This window comes from Chanodichthys erythropterus, chromosome 24 (assembly GCF_024489055.1).
Source record: "Chanodichthys erythropterus isolate Z2021 chromosome 24, ASM2448905v1, whole genome shotgun sequence".
Taxonomy (NCBI): domain Eukaryota; kingdom Metazoa; phylum Chordata; class Actinopteri; order Cypriniformes; family Xenocyprididae; genus Chanodichthys; species Chanodichthys erythropterus.
Window position 1 is genome coordinate 832,597 of NC_090244.1, and position 18,447 is coordinate 851,043.

At 37.4% G+C, this 18,447-nt stretch overlaps 1 protein-coding gene across 3 annotated transcripts in view; it reads right to left on the reverse strand.

Annotated features, from left to right (window-relative positions):
- LOC137015005 (A disintegrin and metalloproteinase with thrombospondin motifs 20) overlaps window positions 1–10,311 on the reverse strand; it is a 91,356-nt gene extending 81,045 nt beyond the window's left edge. For all 3 annotated transcript variants that reach the window (XR_010893915.1, XM_067379626.1, XM_067379627.1), the window contains exons 1-3: window positions 10,085–10,311; window positions 8,985–9,328; window positions 2,781–2,937 (exon numbers count right to left, since the gene is read on the reverse strand). Coding sequence is in view for 2 of the 3 variants with exons in the window: in XM_067379626.1 (XP_067235727.1) it covers window positions 2,781–2,937; window positions 8,985–9,328; window positions 10,085–10,178 (595 nt within the window). In the remaining variant the exon portion in view is untranslated. The remainder of the gene's footprint in view (window positions 1–2,780; window positions 2,938–8,984; window positions 9,329–10,084) is intronic.
- Window positions 10,312–18,447: the final 8,136 nt, after the last annotated feature.

Below are 18,447 nucleotides of genomic sequence, written 5' to 3' on the forward strand. Positions count from 1 at the left end.
AAAATTTGCATAAACCCCGCCCCTGAGAACACACAAAAAGGGGGCGGGGCCATGTTGGGCTGCTTTAGGGAAGAGGAAGAGTTGTTGTAGTCGAGTGTTGTTGTCATGCCGTCATTTTACGCCAGACTGCTTCACAAACGAGGGTCGATTCAACACAAAAGATGAACATGACGGCACATGCTAGTGGATGAGTTGAATCAACTCCACAGCAACTACATCAATTTATCCACTAACCATTCAGAAACGTCTAAAAGTTGTAACTTCTTCCTGAGTCTCTCCATCAGTGTCGACTCCGGTTTGAACAATGTAAGGCTGAACACTTTCCTCATTTTGGCTGCGTGAGATTCTCCAGCTTTGTTGTTGTTGAGCTGTTAAAGCTCCGCCCTCTTCTGGAAAGCGGAGCTCATTTGCATTTAAAGGGACACACACAAAAACAGCATGTTTTTGCAAATTTGACAAGCTATAATAAAAGATCTGTGGCGTATTTTGAGCTGAAACTTCACACACACATTATGGAGACACCAGAGACTTAAATTACATCTTGTAACTTAACTCTGATGATTTTGTCAGAAAACAAGACCTAATATCTTCAGTCATTTTGCTTCTCCAGTAAATGTATCTTAACAGAGGAAGAGCGTTAGTTATGCAGCGCATTAGTTATGATCCAGTGTTCACTAAAGCCCTTTAAGCGGGTTCGTTTAGTGTCTTCAGGCTCAGATCATTGAACACACAGGTCCAGCCGAGCTTGTTTCTGCCAGCTGTGTGTCATGCATAAAAACAATTACCAAACTACATCAAGCGCTTCCCCCATAAAACCCTGAAGATCCTGGTTAATCTGTCTGCCTTTGCAGCATTCATCTGGAGTTCTGGCACTCCTCAAACACAAAACAAACAGAGCCGCTCTGAAACTGAGCTGTCCTGGCAGTGCCGGCGCTCTGAGGCCAGCGAATGCACTATGCCAGACACTAAGCGCTTCCATACTTATGCAGCATGGGCTCGGGCGTGTGCGTGCCGCGAGCGAACCTCGCTTAGAGAGTCTTGGATCTCTGGCACCGGCGGGAGGAGAGGCGGTGGGCAGCAGGTGCACGAGTGCACAGGTGATCAACCTCACCAAAGTCCCTTTACAGCAAGTCATCTTTGAAACACCAGCTTCTAACGGCAGCTGCAGTGACGCAATGACTTAACCAATCAGCGATTAGCTCTTTTATTTAGAAGGCGGGGCTTATTCCACCATATTGTGTGTTGCAGTTTCTCATGTTTATAGTAATATAATTAAAGTCTTCTCTATATTCTTACTGGATGACAACTAGTGACTCATCTGGGTCTGGTTTTGCTTCTCTTCAATAATTTTAGAAGAAAAATCTGAGGCAAAGTTGATACACAACTGAGATCCTGAGGTCCTATACAATGAACAAGACTCCTGAACATCAGTTATCAGTGTCTCTTTCAGGACAGACGCTGAGAAAGCGAGGTGTTGAACAGACAGCAGATAGAGTGACTCATTTGTCCGGCCGTGACATGCAAAGCTTTGGCAAGGCTTTCCAGCAACACCCTGCAATCTAATACACGCTTAGATCTTTGCATTTCTAATCGCTTATGTTTCATAATGGCACGCTTATTGAAACAATAACTCATCATTTCAGCCTACATTAGTGTGTTTGTCCAGTCAATCATCTCTACTCGTGCTCACAGTGATCAGATCTCTAACAAGCATTAAAGTTCAGCACATGCATCGTCCTGCTCGTCTGAATCATATTTAGAGACTTGAGAAAGAAAGAAACCACCTAGAAACGACCCAGAACGCTGTAGCAACTGCAGCTAGACGAGTAAAGTTTGTAAACAAACTTTGATGTTGGCTTGAGAAAGTCTAGCCCGAACGTTTCAAGTAATTGTGATGGATGATAAATGATTTATCGATTCATGTTCCTGGTAATCTTGAATCAGAATATCTTCCTCTTGCAGCATCTCTTCTCTTCTCTGATGATGAAGGCGGGGCAACCTGTCACTCACATGAGATCCACCAATAGCAAACCACAACCATCCAATCAAAATCAAGCCCCGCCCTACATTTGTTCTTGTTTGCGAAGCGTTTCACTCGGATATATGGCACAATAGAGAAGAAAAGACTTGTTCAACTTCCCTTTCATGCCGAATGTAATACTCAGACAGTTGTTACACTGAATCCTCTCCTTCAAAGCGCTCGGTATCTGACCATCAGACTCAGTTATCAGATTGAACCTCAGCTGAGCTCTTTTCATCCTCATCAATCTCTTTGATGCACGACCCCGATCCAACATCACATCTGCACAATAGAGATGCGAAGGTGTGACGATGAAGAGTTCACCCGAAAAATCATCACTTACACACCCTCATGTGCAAAGGCTCTTTTGTCTAAACTGTTTCATTTCAAAAACCATTATTTCATATGTCAGGGTGGAGCACTTCCAGCACTGTAGAATATATATAAACTATTTTATGATGCTTCATTAAAAGCCAAACAGGTTTGAATAACATGTAAAAGATGACAGAGCGTTTGAAGTAAAGGATCACCAGCCAGTGTTTGTGTGGGTTGGAGATTTCTAAGTGTCTGGAGCGACTTACTTTCATTAGATGAAGAATTCCAATAACCGGCTCATAATGAAGACGCTAATCCTCACAATAACCACACGCCACACATGCTTAAAGCTGACTTTCCACACACTCAAAACAGATCCTAAACATTCACATGCGTCATGTTAGAGCTCTGAAATGCGTTTCCAAGCCGGTATTTCCTCTGTTACCTGAGGTGGTGCACGGCTGCGTGTCAGGTGACTTCCTGTCTGCGTCGTGTCTGTAGACGAGGTGAGGTTTGTTGTGCTCTTCCTCATACTCCTCTCCATCAGCGCTCAACAGGGGCTCCAGGAAGAACTGACCGCTGTGTGTCGTGAACGTGCCGATCTGAAGAAACAACACAGAATGAGTCACATGATGATTGAACGAGTCCTGACCGTCATGCTCTTACTTAACTGATCAAACACTCGATATTCTCCTGCCGGACCGAAGAATAGATGGACAAATCCGAGGAGGAACCAGAGCAACATCTACAGATCCACAGATTCATTTCACTTCAGTATTAAATGGGATGTTCCTTCTGTTTTATACAATTATTTATAAACTAAAGGTCAAGTTTCAGCGATTTTAAGATGGATGTCTTCATGCTAACAACACCTCCTGTCAAGTGGCATATTGCTTTGATAAATAAAATTCTTGGGTAATATTTGCAGAGAAACAAAGAAAAATCAAGCAAATTTCAGATTTAACAATAGTAATCTAATTACAAATTTAATAAATATATAAATAGTAGTAGAAAATAAATTAATAGTAAAATAAAAATACATAAAATGAATAGTAAAATAAAATAAATAATGTATAGTTAATAAATAAATTAACAATGAATAAACAAAACAAATAAAAAACAGGTAAATTAAAATAAATAAACAAAAACAAAGATAACTAAACTGATAAAATAAATAATAAAATAAATAAAGATTATAATAAAATAAAATGTATAAAAAGATAAGTAAAATAAATAAACATGAATAGTAAACAAAATAAATAAATAAAAATATTTAAAAATATAAAAAATAATAATAATATATAGTTAAAAATAAATAAAAAAATTAACAGTAATATAAATAAGCAGAAAATGAGTGGTAAACAAAAAAAAAACAAGTAAATTAAAAATGAATATTAAAATAAATAAATAAAGATAATTATTAAAAAATAACTAAAATGATAAAATAAATAATAAAATATTATTAAAATTATAGTAAAATAAAATGTATAAAAAGAAAAGTAAAATATATAAATAAAAATGAATAGTAAACAAAATAAATAGAAAAAATGATAAAATGATAAAATATAAATAAAAATGAATAGTAATATTAAAATAAATAAAAATATTTCAAAATACGAAAAAATAAATAAAAAATAAATAAAGATATATAGTTAAAAAAATAATAAAAATGAACAGTAAAATTGATAAATATTAAAAAATACTAATAAAATAAAATACATTAAAAATGAATAGTAAAATAAATAAATAAAACAAAATATTAAAAAAAATTATTAAAATGATAAAATAAATAATGAATAAAAATAAATGTAAAAATTATAGTAAAATAAAATGTATAAAAATTAATGTTAAAATAAAATGAATATACACAAATAGTAAACAAAAACAAAATGAATGCAAATTAATGTTCAATACATAAAAAAAACCTAGAAAAATAATAAATAATGAGGCATAATGATTGACATTTCTAATGATTCCTGAAGCCCCCCTGGAATCAGGGTTTATCACTATGGCAACACGTTCAAACACAGAATTCCAAAGTCCTGCATACATTCCGAACGGGAGCTGGTACATACAGTACGAACAAACAGAAACATACCAGCAAATAATGAAGTGGAAAAACGCTTGGGTTTGCTTGAACGAATGGAAACATGTTTGACGTGAACTCAATTAGTTTTCCACCGGGTGTCACGGAGCCATTCCCGTGAAGACTGACATTACATTCTCACTGTGAATGAACGTGACGGATGTGAGGATCACAATCACTGTCAATCACATCCACGTCACTGGCCTGGTATTCATCTTCCCTCAGAAACACGCCAGAAAATGTCACTTCTGTCTCATCCCACGGCGTGACCTTCACCCATGAGGAGCCTTTTCCACAAATACACACTGTGTGTTGATATCACACCAAATATTGACAGCTAAATCACTACAAAAAGCTTCATAATAGCTCTGAAGTCAGATGACAGATTTGTGTGAGGAAAAGAGTTGAAGTGCATGTAGTTTTGAGTGACAGCAGAAAGGTGTAAAAGCGCAGCATTAGGATGATGTCGCTCAACACGCAGCGTTCATTAGCCCGATTCCGCGGGATATTTGGGATGTGAGCGTGAATATTTCCGTCGGCGACGGGAGGGACGTTTCTGACAGGTAAACACTCGTTAACAGCCTTGGGGATGGAAAGATGACATAACTTTTCCTTCACACGTGCACTTGGAAATCAAATCCCACAAATCCCTAAGAACACAGTATTGATGGACAGAAACACACACTGTAAACACACACACACGCTCAGACACGACTCAGCCCGTACAATAAAGAAAAAGTTATATGGTAAACTGATGATATCAGATATTGATTGATTTACGAGTTCATCTCACGAACCGGCCAAGAACGAGTCTGGCTTAGATTTGAACACTAAATCAAAACCAAGTTATAATAATAGAAGGATTAATAAAGCAATTACATTTTGCAAAAAGAAAATAAAGTCTATTTTTAGGAACATTTAGATTTCTTGCATTGTGATTTATCATGAAACATTTGCTTTCCAGATTCTCATGAAGATAAAATGTTGTATTATAACTTTAAAGTATGCATACTTCATTTAAATGATATGATTTAAATGAAGCAAAAAGCATTTTACTACAAAAAATAGGCTTCATTTTCTTTTTCTTAATTTTGCAAAATATAATTATGGTTAAATATATTTATATAAATATTGAATAAATATCAATAAATCTAAAAAAATATTAAGCAAAAAGTATTTTTACTGCAAAAAAAAAAAAGAGGCTTAATTTTCTTTTTCTTAATTCAGCAAAATATAATTATGGTTAAATATTATTATATAAATATAAATATTGAATTAATATAAGAAAATACAATTAATATATAAAAAACATTAATAAATATAAATAAATAAACATTTAATTAAATAATATATATATTTTTTAATTTATATATTATAAATAAATATATTTACTTACATGTATTAGTGATAATGTAACTAATTATAATTTATGCAAAAGATAATAATATATAAATAATAATTATGTTTTGCATAAATTATTTATTATATATCAATAAGTGTTGTGTTTAATGTGGAATAAATATAATATAATATAATATAATATAATATAATATAATATAATATAATATAATATAATATAATATAATATAATATAATATAATCTTCATTTTATCTTCACATTACATTAATGACATTTGCGTGTTTATATTTGCGTGGTTATACAAATACACAAATATATATATATATATATATATATATATATATATATATATATATATATATATATATATATATATATAAAATTAAAATATATTTTAAATGTTTAAATGATTCGCCTATATACTCTGGTATGACATTATAACCATATTTCTATATAGTTTTACCATGATACATGTCCAAAAGACCATAATTTTACTTTTTGGAAGATTGTTGGCACTGGAGTGACTCCAGATTAAGGCTTCAGTTTTCCGGTGTAAATCCACTGGCTCATGCCAGCTGTGGGCATCAGAGGTCATCCGAGGTCATTCTCACAGAGACGTTCAGATGAGAGGCCATGAACATCTGTCCTGAAGGTTATTACGCTCAGGTGCGGACAGACGCTGTCGACAATCTGACATCATGACCAGAGCGAGAGTTCATATCTTATACTTTAACAGACGTTTTTTTTTTGTGCAAAGAAGGATAATGGGTCGGTCAGTATCAGAGAACCACGGTTTTTCTCTCATCCTGTGATGTAATGCAATATAAAAAAAAAAAAAACTAATTAAAAAGAAACTAAAAAAGACTTTAAACAAAAATGTTTCAGTTTCAACAACAATTTGAACACATCAAAACAACCGAACAGCAACTGATGCCTCAGCTGAACCTCTAAACATGTGCACGCTGTGAACCTTCCTCTGGCTGTTTACGACACGACGGGCCTAAACACGGGAGGCTCCTGTCGTCCTCTGAGCTCTGAGACTGACGAACGACTCGATGACGACCTCGTGACCTCATCAGAGCCTAAACGAGCGGCGTCACGAGGAGCGGCTCTTTCAGCGGCCCGCCGCCCCGCAGCTGCGTTTACAGCCGGGACTAATCACCTCCTACCACCTGAGATAACTAATTAACAGATGACCGTATGCAAATGGGTCAGGAGCACATCCTCAAAAACGCCCTGAGGTCAGTCAGCAAGAGCCACGGGAGGGTTAAACCGCTTAGGAAGCTGAGCAAATGCACTATATTTGAAAGACTGGACAGCTGGGTGTCATATGAACCGAATCACATCCATTCATTCTGAACCGCACGAGTCATTTCTCTAAAATAACTAGCAGGGCAGTTTAAACACCTGCTCATGCCTTGTGTCCCATCCAAACTCAACTAAAACAAAGCCTGATCTTCACAGATAGATCTAATCCCATCATTATGAGTTTCCTGCAAGTAAAAACTCGTAATTACAGCTTGGAAACGCTCTGATCTGCTGTGACATCACACAAAACACCCGAAATGGAGCATTTAGCAACCTCTACATGATCAACCTAGATCGCTAACCGCGTTTATACTCACTATTCCTGTCTATCCAAGTCATATCACATCTAAAATAGCTATCAGTTTAAACATGCACTCACACCTCATGTTTCCCATCAACTCCGCTGTAGGCAGACTAGTTACACTAAACCAAAGCCTAGTCTTCACAGAAAGAACTAGTCCAGTACGCATGTCAGAATTACCATAGTTATGAGTTTTGTGCACGTAAAAACACTCACGTCTTTGTTTAACCCGCAATTACAAGTTGGAAACACTCACAGTTAACTACTGCGATATCACAAAAAACAACCAGAACTAAACAGTTAGCAAGCACTAGACATTACTAGTTACCAGCACAGGTCTTTAACCACTAACTCTGTGTTTATTATAACTATTCCAGTCAACCAAAGTCATTTCTCCCATCTAAAATAACTAGCATTAAGTTTAAACATCCGCTCACGCCTCAGGCATGTTTCCCGTCAAGAATAGAGAAGAATAACTCAACTAAAAATGAAAAAGTTATCAAACACTAAACGTTACCTGTTTTATACTAAAGGATTAGTTCCCTTCAGAATTAAAATACCCTGATAATTTACTCACCCTCATGTCATCCAAGTTGAAAAGAAATGAAGGTTTTTGAGGAAAACATTCCAGGATTTTTCTCCATATAGTGGACTTCACTGGGGTTCAGCGGGTTGAAGGTCCAAATGTCAGTTTCAGTGCAGCTTCAAAGAGCTCTACATGATCCCAGACGAGGAATAAGAGTCTTATAGAGTCATTTTCTAAAAAAAAATAAAAAATGATATACTTTTTAACCACAAATGCTCATCTTGCACTGCTCTGTGATGCTCCACGCATGACGTCATCATGTTGGAAAGGTCACGTGACGTAGGCGGAAGTAACGTGAAAATCTAATTTTCTCCTCCAACTTCAAAATCGTCCGACATCATTGTTTTACCTTTTTTTTGTAAAGGTTGTTTGATTTATTCTTTGACGTTCACTTTGTAAACACTTGCTCAGTACTTCCTCCTACCTTTCCAACATGATCAAGTCATGCGTGGAGCATCACAGAGCAGTGCAAGACGAGCATTTGTGGTTAAAAAGTATATAATTTTTATCTTTTTTAGAAAATGGCCGATGGTTTCTCTAGATAAGACTCTTATTCCTCGTCTGGGATCATGTAGAGCTCTTTGAAGCTGCACTGAAACTGACATTTGGACCTTCAACCCGTTGAACCCCAGTGAAGTCCACTATATGGAGAAAAACCCTGGAATGATTTCCTCAAAAACCTTCATTTCTTTTCAATTGAAACATCTTTGATGACATGGGGGTGAGTTTTTTAATTCTGAAGAGAACTAATCCTTTAACTAGTCCAGTACATTAGAGTAGAAGAGAGAACAACTCAACTCAACCTAATCTTCACAGAAAGAACTAATCCTGCGTTCATGTCAGAGTTACTAGTAGTTTAATCAATCATTCTAGTAGTTAGTCTAGTGGTATTATAGATTTCATGCCTTTGATGAACTCATAACTACAAATTGGAAATGCTCTGCCCATAAATCTACCACAATGGAAGCAGCGTCAGCAGATCTTTAACCCCCACACTCTCATACTCACCAGTCCAGTGCAGAGGCTGAAGACAGCGTGGTGTTCCCTGCGAGTGTTGACGTGTCCTCTGAAGAAACAGTGGCGCAAATCTGCGGCGTCTCCGTGCTTCTCCTCCTCTCCCAGATGAAGCACCGTGTAGGACGGAGCGATGAATCCGGAATCAGCGGTGAGGTTCAGGTGAAAGGCCTGACCGAACGCCTCGATCCGGTAATGAGCCCTGGAAGCCGAGACCTCCGCGTCAGCGCTGCGCCTCCTCCTGCGGTACTGCAGCCGGTGCGGGAACGACTCTCCAAAATCATTCAAGCGCACAGGGGTGACGATCTCGTACGAGGACAGCTGTCTGATGAAGCTCTCTGAAACGCACAACGAATCAGTGTTAGGAGATCTCAAGATATTTCACGTCAAGTCAGTTCTTTATTGGCATTGATGGTTCCATCAAGAACCTTTCCATTGCATGCAAATTCTTTCAAGAACTGGTTGATGAAAGGTTCTCTGGGGAACCAAAAATGGTGCCCTTTTGGAACCTTTATTTTTAAGTTTTTGAACACTTGAGTCTCTTAGATGTGTGAATGTGATCCATCAGACCAAGTGTGTTTGAATCAGCTGGTGCTTTAGTGGATGCATGAAGTCAAGTTCACACAGGTGTCCTAGCAGAAGAACCACAGGTGTAGAGAAACTAACACAATACTATTCAAATTGATTTAGCATGTCAAACAAACTTCTCTCTGTCAGATGCTTTGATTGTAAAGTATCTTTCTTTATGACACATTGCACTTGTTTTGATATTTATCTAATGCATGACATGCAGGCATTTTTAAGTGTAATTTAAGTGATACTTTGTTAGCACTTTAGAGATGCATAATACAGCGCATACAGCTTCCAGTTTATACCGACAATATTCAGAACGCAAAACACACACAATTACACAATGTATAATTTTATTTTATGTTTACATGCAAAAACCTGTTTACATTTTGCAACAAAATTCTTCTTCAATGTCATAGAAGCCAGAGCAAACTTCTGAAAGTGTGTCTAAGCTAGTCGTTCTGCTGTAGATCAGACTGACGCGTGTCTGCCCTGGTTTGTGGTGTATTTTGTGATTGTCTTACCTTGTTTTTGGTGGAGTTTGTACGTGTGCGCGGTGCGTAAAAGCGCGGAGAGGTGCCACACGAGTCCCAGCAGCCGGAGCGCAGGACCCCGCATGATTCCCCGGCGCTCTGCCTCTCTCTCTCCGCCGCTCCTCTCTTCGGTTCTCCGGGGCTGGAGCGTTTCTACCGGCTCTCCTCCTTCAGCTGAAGCACGTCCGATCCGCCGTCATGCCGTTAAAACACCCGCATCCGCTCGGATCATCTCGCGCACGGACCCGCGGCTCTGAATGTGCGCGCGCTGCACGGATCGGTGCCAGCGGGCTTTTTTTTCTCTCTCTCGCTCGCTGGCTCTCCATAGGACACCCCCCTAAACACACACACACTGAGGCTCTTGTCACGCCCCCCTGCTCTACTGCAGACTCCACACTCGACCACTGAATCACACCAAATCATGTCAGTTCATTTAACTGAGACATAATAAACCTGCAGCAGTGAACGCTGACAATGTCCTCACAATAAAGATCAGCACAGTCAGGTGTACAGTTAAAAGCTGCACTGCTTTACATGTTAGTAAATCAATCAAATCAAATGCTCAAGTTAGGATAGATAGATAGATAGATAGATAGATAGATAGATAGATAGATAGATAGATAGATAGATAGATAGATAGATAGATAGATAGATAGATAGATAGATAGATAGATAGATAGATAGATAGATAGATAGATAGATAGATAGATAGATAGATAGATAGATAGATAGATAGATAGATAGATAGATAGATAGATAGTCACAAAAAGAGGGAGAAGTCGACTAATCAGTAATCTGCTCACACACACACACACAGAATTCTAAATTGTTCATAGATAGATAGATAGATAGATAGATTGATAGATAGATAGATAGATAGTTTCTATATGTACATGTGATACAATGTATGTTCATGATAGAAATTCTTTGGCAATACTTTGTAACAATTGTCATGCCAATAAAGAACACTTTGAATTAAATATATAGGCAGATAGATAGATAGATAGATAGATAGATAGATAGATAGATAGATAGATAGATAGATAGATAGATAGATAGATAGATAGATAGATAGATAGATAGATAGATAGATAGATAGATAGACAGACAGACAGACAGACAGACAGACAGACATAGATAGATAGATAGATAGATAGATAGATAGATAGATAGATAGATAGATAGATAGATAGATAGACAGACAGACATATAGATAGATAGATAGATAGATAGATAGATAGATAGATAGATAGATAGATAGATAGATAGATAGATAGATAGATAGATAGATAGATAGATAGATAGATAGATAGACAGACAGACAGACAGACAGACAGACAGACAGACAGACAGACAGACAGACAGACAGACATATAGATAGATAGATAGATAGATAGATAGATAGATAGATAGATAGACAGACGATAGATAGATAGATAGATAGATAGATAGATAGATAGATAGATAGATAGATAGATAGATAGATAGATAGATAGATAGATAGATAGATAGATAGATAGATAGATAGATAGATAGATAGATAGATAGATAGATAGATAGATAGATAGATAGATAGATAGAAAGATAGATAGATAGATAGATAGATAGACAGACATATAGATAGATAGATAGATAGATAGATAGATAGATAGATAGATAGATAGATAGATAGATAGATAGATAGATAGATAGATAGATAGATAGATAGATAGATAGATAGATAGATAGATAGATAGATAGACAGACAGACAGACAGACAGACAGACATATAGATAGATAGATAGATAGATAGATAGATAGATAGATAGATAGATAGATAGATAGATAGATAGATAGATAGATAGATAGATAGATAGATAGATAGATAGATAGATAGACAGACAGACAGACATATAGATAGATAGATAGATAGATAGACAGACAGACAGACAGACAGACAGACAGACATATAGATAGATAGATAGATAGATAGATAGATAGATAGATAGATAGATAGATAGATAGATAGATAGATAGATAGATAGATAGATAGATAGATAGATAGATAGATAGATAGATAGACAGACATACAGACAGACATATAGATAGATAGATAGATAGATAGATAGATAGATAGATAGATAGATAGATAGACAGACAGACAGACAGACATATAGATAGATAGATAGATAGATAGATAGATAGATAGATAGATAGATAGATAGATAGATAGATAGATAGATAGATAGATAGATAGACAGACAGACAGACAGACAGACATATAGATAGATAGATAGATAGATAGATAGATAGATAGATAGATAGATAGATAGATAGATAGACAGACAGACAGACAGACAGACAGACAGACATATAGATAGATAGATAGATAGATAGATAGATAGATAGATAGATAGATAGATAGATAGATAGATAGATAGATAGATAGATAGATAGATAGATAGATAGATAGATAGATAGATAGATAGATAGATAGATAGATAGATAGATAGATAGATAGATAGATGATAGATAGATAGATAGATCATGAATGCATCACGACCGTCACGTTCCTCCGTCAGTGTCTGACATCAGTGCAGTTCATCATGTCATTCAGACGAGTGAATCTGTCAGAGAGAAACCCGACGCTCTGAAGGAATGAGGAAAACTCACTTTCCCACATTTGTTTGTAATCAGAGAAAAGTTTACATAAGACTCTTTACTGTTGCATGTACACGTTTCCCCCGAGCTTTTCATTACTGTGTTTATAGACATACAATTAGCTGACAACAGCATTCTGAACGTCTTTCTCGAATCTGTTGTTAGTCTTTCATCAATCCAACACATGACCAATGAATCCATGTTCCCTGTTAAATATACTAATCAAAAACACAGCATACTCATGAGTCAAAACTGAGGGGAAATCATTTGCCGAGTAGATTAAGATGTAATCACTTGAATTCATCATTAATTAATTAATCAATTCTGTAGTAAAATGATGATGATTGTTTTATCTTGTTCCTGTGAACTTAATAACTTGATGTTAAAAAGTTGTAAAAATTCCAGAACCTTAATTCTTTTGAGCAGTAAATGCATTTTATGACAGGAAACAGATATGAGTTATGAGATATGAGAAATTACTGCTGTCCTTGAGGAGGGATATGGTGATGGAGGGAAAATGAAAATTTATCTAAGATCCGCATCCTAACAACTGTATAAACACATTTGCTTTTGACAACTAACAAACGTTTCACATGAATATGCCTTCAAAATATTCTCCGATTCCCTGTCAGATGTACAGTATTTCTGTTCACATGTGCGTCAGTCCCTCAGGACACTTACTAGTGTGCATTAAACGTGCACTTGGTGTCCCGCTGGTTTTAAAATCAACATCTCACTCTGCGAACGGCCTGTAAAAGCTCCTAATGCAACACATGTGAAGATGCTCATTAGACAGAGATGTAATTAAGATCTTGCATCCAGATGTTCACGGCCGTAAATATGATCATTCTGGCATCATGTGATCTGTCGGTCCTATAGTATAGAAGAATCGGTCGCTAATGGTTATTGAGTGGACGCTGTCGGTGGATTTGATCTGATGTTTAGGGTTCATTGTGTCCGTCGTCTGAAGTCTCTGCTTGACTGACTGTGACACAATGGCCTTTCGTCCAGCGCCGCTCTGTGTCCATCAGCTCACATGTTGGGATTCATATTGTGGGACGCTGGGACACTCACAAGCTTCCGACCCTCTCACTTGACCTTTGACCCCCTGAGTGACCTGTGGGTGACCCCCAGGTCGGACCCTGGGAAACTTTGTGGGTGCGTTAGTGTTCAAGTTAAAAACTGAAACTTATTCTGCAATTCTGCCTGAAATATTAAAGAAAGTTACATGGAGGAGCAATTCATTCGGAGGTCAAAGCTTCCTAGATGTGAATGTTTCTTCTTCATAATTCGAAGAAGAGAAAAAGAAAGTAATGTTAGAGTGTTGATGCCCACAAGGAATTTGAAAAATTGCTTTCAATAGCCAAAAAGATCATCTTACACATGCACTTTGCTGTCCAAACACATTATATATCAGTAACATGTTGAAGATGAGATTTATTGCGTGAATTTGTTAAGGCAGCTTTGTTTAACAGCGTGCCAGAGAAACACAGTCCTGCCAAGTGTTTAGTGCATGTCAGTGTGTGTGTGTGTGTGTGCAATGCAAAAAATGATTTTCATAAGGCCCATTCACACCAAGAACGAAACTATAACGATGACGATATAATCATCCACAAAGGTGTACAATCTCATTCTGTTTAGCGCTGCAGTTTTGTCATCTGTCACTTTAAATGCTTGAGCTCTTTAAAGGTGCCCTAGATTCAAAAATTGAATTTATCTTGGCATAGTTGAATAACAAGAGTTCAGTACATGGAAATGACATACAGTGAGTCTCAAACTCCATTGTTTCCTCCTTCTTATATAAATCTCATTTGTTTAAAAGACCTCCGAAGAACAGGCGAATCTCAACATAACACCGACTGTTACGTAACAGTCGGGATCATTAATATGTACGCCCCCAATATTTGCATATGCCAGCTCATGTTCAAGGCATTAGACAAGGGCAGGCAGTATTAACATCTGGATCTGTGCACAGCTGGATCATCAGACTAGGTAAGCAAGCAAGAACAATAGCGAAAAATGGCAGATGGAGCAATAATAACTGACATGATCCATGATATCATGATATTTTTAGTGATATTTGTAAATTGTCTTTCTAAATAAATGTTTCGTTAGCATGTTGCTAATGTACTGTTAAATGTGGTTAAAGTTACCATCGTTTCTTACTGTATTCACGGAGACAAGAGCCGTCGCTATTTTCATTTTTAAACACTTGCAGTCTGTATAATTCATAAACACAACTTCATTCTTTATAAATCTCTCCAACAGTGTGTAATGTTAGCTTTAGCCACGGAGCGCTATCAAACTCATTCAGAATCAAATGTAAACATTCAAATAAACACTGTACTTACGCAATTAGACATGCTGCAAGACAAACACTTTGTAAAGATCCATTTTGAGGGTTATATTAGCTGTGTGAACTTTGTTAAGGCACTGTTTAAGGCAAGCGCGAGCTCCGTGGGCATGGAGCACGAGAATTAAAGGGGCCGCAGCCTGAATCGGCTCATTTATAATGATGCCCCAAAATAGGCAGTTAAAAAAATTAATTTAAAAAAATCTATGGGGTATTTTGTGCTGAAACTTCACAGACACATTCAGGGGACACCTTAGACTTATATTACATATTTTAAAAAAAAGTTCTAGGGCACCTTTAAAGCAGGATGGATTCTGATTGACTGTTGATGTTTTTATTATTCATCAGTTGGGAAAGTTTGTTCTAAAGTGATTCCATTGATATTGTTTCTCTGTATCATTATAGTTCATAGCAGTTGACTCTGCTATTCTTTTACCTTTAGAATGATTTTTAGAAATTTTTTAAGATTTTTTAGAATTTTTATTGTTATAGTTATCATACTTGGTGTAAATGAGCCTGTACTCTGTATTTTTCTTTTGTGTTCCAGTACAAATATCCAAACATTCTTAAATCAGTTTATCCAACATCCATCTATCATCCACCCGGAACACCGTTGAAACAGCTTTACCACTTTATACAAATATATTTTTTCTCTATTTGATCTTAAGACGTTTTGTAGATGTTTTGTTTTCTGTCACGGCCTTTTTCTTCATCTCCTGAAACATCTTCAAGAGCTCCTCTAACTGAAACGCTCCAGCGATCTGCTCAAAGTCACGGCTGGCTGGATGTTTAAAGCTGTCTGTGCTCGTTTACATATCGAAGGCTCTGACCCCGAGCTCAATGGCCACAGTAAATATGCGTTGTTAACATTACCGACACACCTTCCTGCTTTTGTGTGTTCGCTATTTAAGCTTGTGTTAATGATTGACTCCGTTAAACGCTTCGGACACTGATTGTGCAACGATGCAAGGCAGCTTCAACATCATACATCATATTACTGACAAAATAAAGTAAAAAGATACCAAAGTAAATTTTGCGTTTAGCAATTGTGTCAATGCTTTACCTATCATTAAATTATAGGTAAGTATTTTAAATGATTTATATATATATATATATATATATATATACACAAGACTCCACCCATTTCAATGTAACACCCTTAAAGTCCAACATAATTCAATTAGAAGTATCTCTAGTCTTTACTGCACTGCGATCACATGCAGACCAGCAGAAGCAGCGTCCATATGCGTCTGACATACATCAATGAGCCTTTACTACTGTACAGCGTAACCAAAGGCTGGGAGCGTTTCCTGTGATTTACCGGCCACAGAACTGACTCCATACCCGTCCTCTGACCCCTCCGTCACCCGCAGGACTCCAGCGGCTCCTGAACGCGGGTCACAGGGTTTGAAGCTGCAGTCGTAAGAGTGATGTAGATCTTAAGAGGGAAATAAACTGTATCATGACGTTCACACAAACATTGAAACTGCAAGATTGACTCAGACGACATGCCTGATGAAGACGCTTCTAAACAAATATCTAAACATCAAGATACATTTACTTGAGAAGACTTTATATCTTCAGTCATTTTGCTTCTGAAGTAAGAGTATCTTGATTTAAGAATGTTTAGATATTTGTGCTGGAAAACAAGACAAAAATGCTGAGGAAGAACATCATTTTTTGCATAAGTATATAAGTCTTGAAGCGGGCGCCAGGCTTGACACCATATTCATCCTTTTTTACTGTTCAGGAACGCAAGAGATCCGAGAGAGAGGAGTTCTTGAGATTAAGTGTTTAGGATGGATGGGCTTTGGATGCACTTAATTTAAAGTGAAAAATGCTGAGCCTCAGGGTCAAGTGAAAGATTTAGCCAGATACTGAACAGCCTCTCCGAGCTGAGCCAGCAAGGAAATCAATCACTTTCCGAGGCCTATAATGTAATTACGTTACTCCGCACAAGCTAATGGAATGAGATTCTGACGTGACCGAGGGTTTCTCTGGCATTCTATTCATCAGTTTCAAGCAATGACAAAAAAGGCATAATTTATGACCCTTTCAAACTGTTCATAGCCCAACCTTCATACAGGTGTTCTCATGGTCAGAGATCACCTGAAACCGGCGTTTCTCTTCGGATTAAGTCCCCCTTCGTCTTCCATCCCAATTCCGATTCTCTGTAGCATAAGCTGTAAATTCCACGGCCCTAGGAATGCCTGTCAATTCTCTTCCTATCCTTTCAGAGGTGAGTTCCCAGGCTTAGCCCTGAAGACAGATTTGCGACGCTGTCAAAACAACTATCCTGAGATCTAAACTTCCCACCGCTGTGGTCTTACTCAACGTGTGGGTTTAAGAAGGGTGAGAAAGATTCCTGAAAGTGGATTTGTTGACAGTACGGCTCTCCTGGCCCTCTATCCTGATGGCCCTTCGCATCTGTGAAAGAAACACACAAAACTTAAAGAGCGAAGAGAAGTATCAGTCAATCAATCTTGCTGTTTGTAGATCTGTTGGTCATATTTACTCTCGGAGAGTGTGTTGAATAACCTAGAGGTGGCTAAATAAAGATTGTTTGCCATTGTACTTTCAGGCAATGACTTGTTGAAAGAGCCATCAGTGTAAAAACATAATCATGCGTCAGTTCTGTCAGGCACTTGCTGAAGCTAATTTTAAACTTTACATGAACTTCTCTTGAGTCAGTTTACAAGCTCTGGACACTCTGAAGAGGTCGAGGGCACTTGTACAAAGCTAGTGAAACACAATTTAACTTCATTGGTCAGTATAGCTGACCTGTGTCGGAAAACATCGGATTAGAGTAACTTTCCAGGGAACTCTTGGCAATCCAAGAGTGCAACATTTTGCTTCTTTCAAAGGCAAACAAGTAAAACATGCAGAAAGTGTCTTTGATATTGATGGGGTTGAGTACGTTTTCACGTCACCATCTTTTCTTCATGCAATCATGTGTCATTTTTTCCATGTGTGCAGACAATTTCCACAAACTTGACCTTGACAAAACAGCCCGCTTAAATTGGCAACATTTTCCATTTTGGCAACATTGTTCTCTTTAACTTATCTGAAAAACTAAAGGGTAGTAGGATGTTATATATCATGCAATGTTAGAAATGTGTAATGCGATAGCCGGCATGATTTGCATGTAAATGCAATGTTAGAATGCTTCATGTATGTGGATTCAATCAGAAGTGGTAGCATGTGAAGGCAGGGCCGCTGGGGCCCCAGATATACTGCAGGCGTCGCCACCCCGCAGGCTTCAGACTCTGACGTCACACTGAATGCGTCTGCGCTCTCAGGTTTCAGTCTGACCAGCAGCTGCCCTATTCTCATGCAGTGGCCTTCAAACTCCTCATGCGGG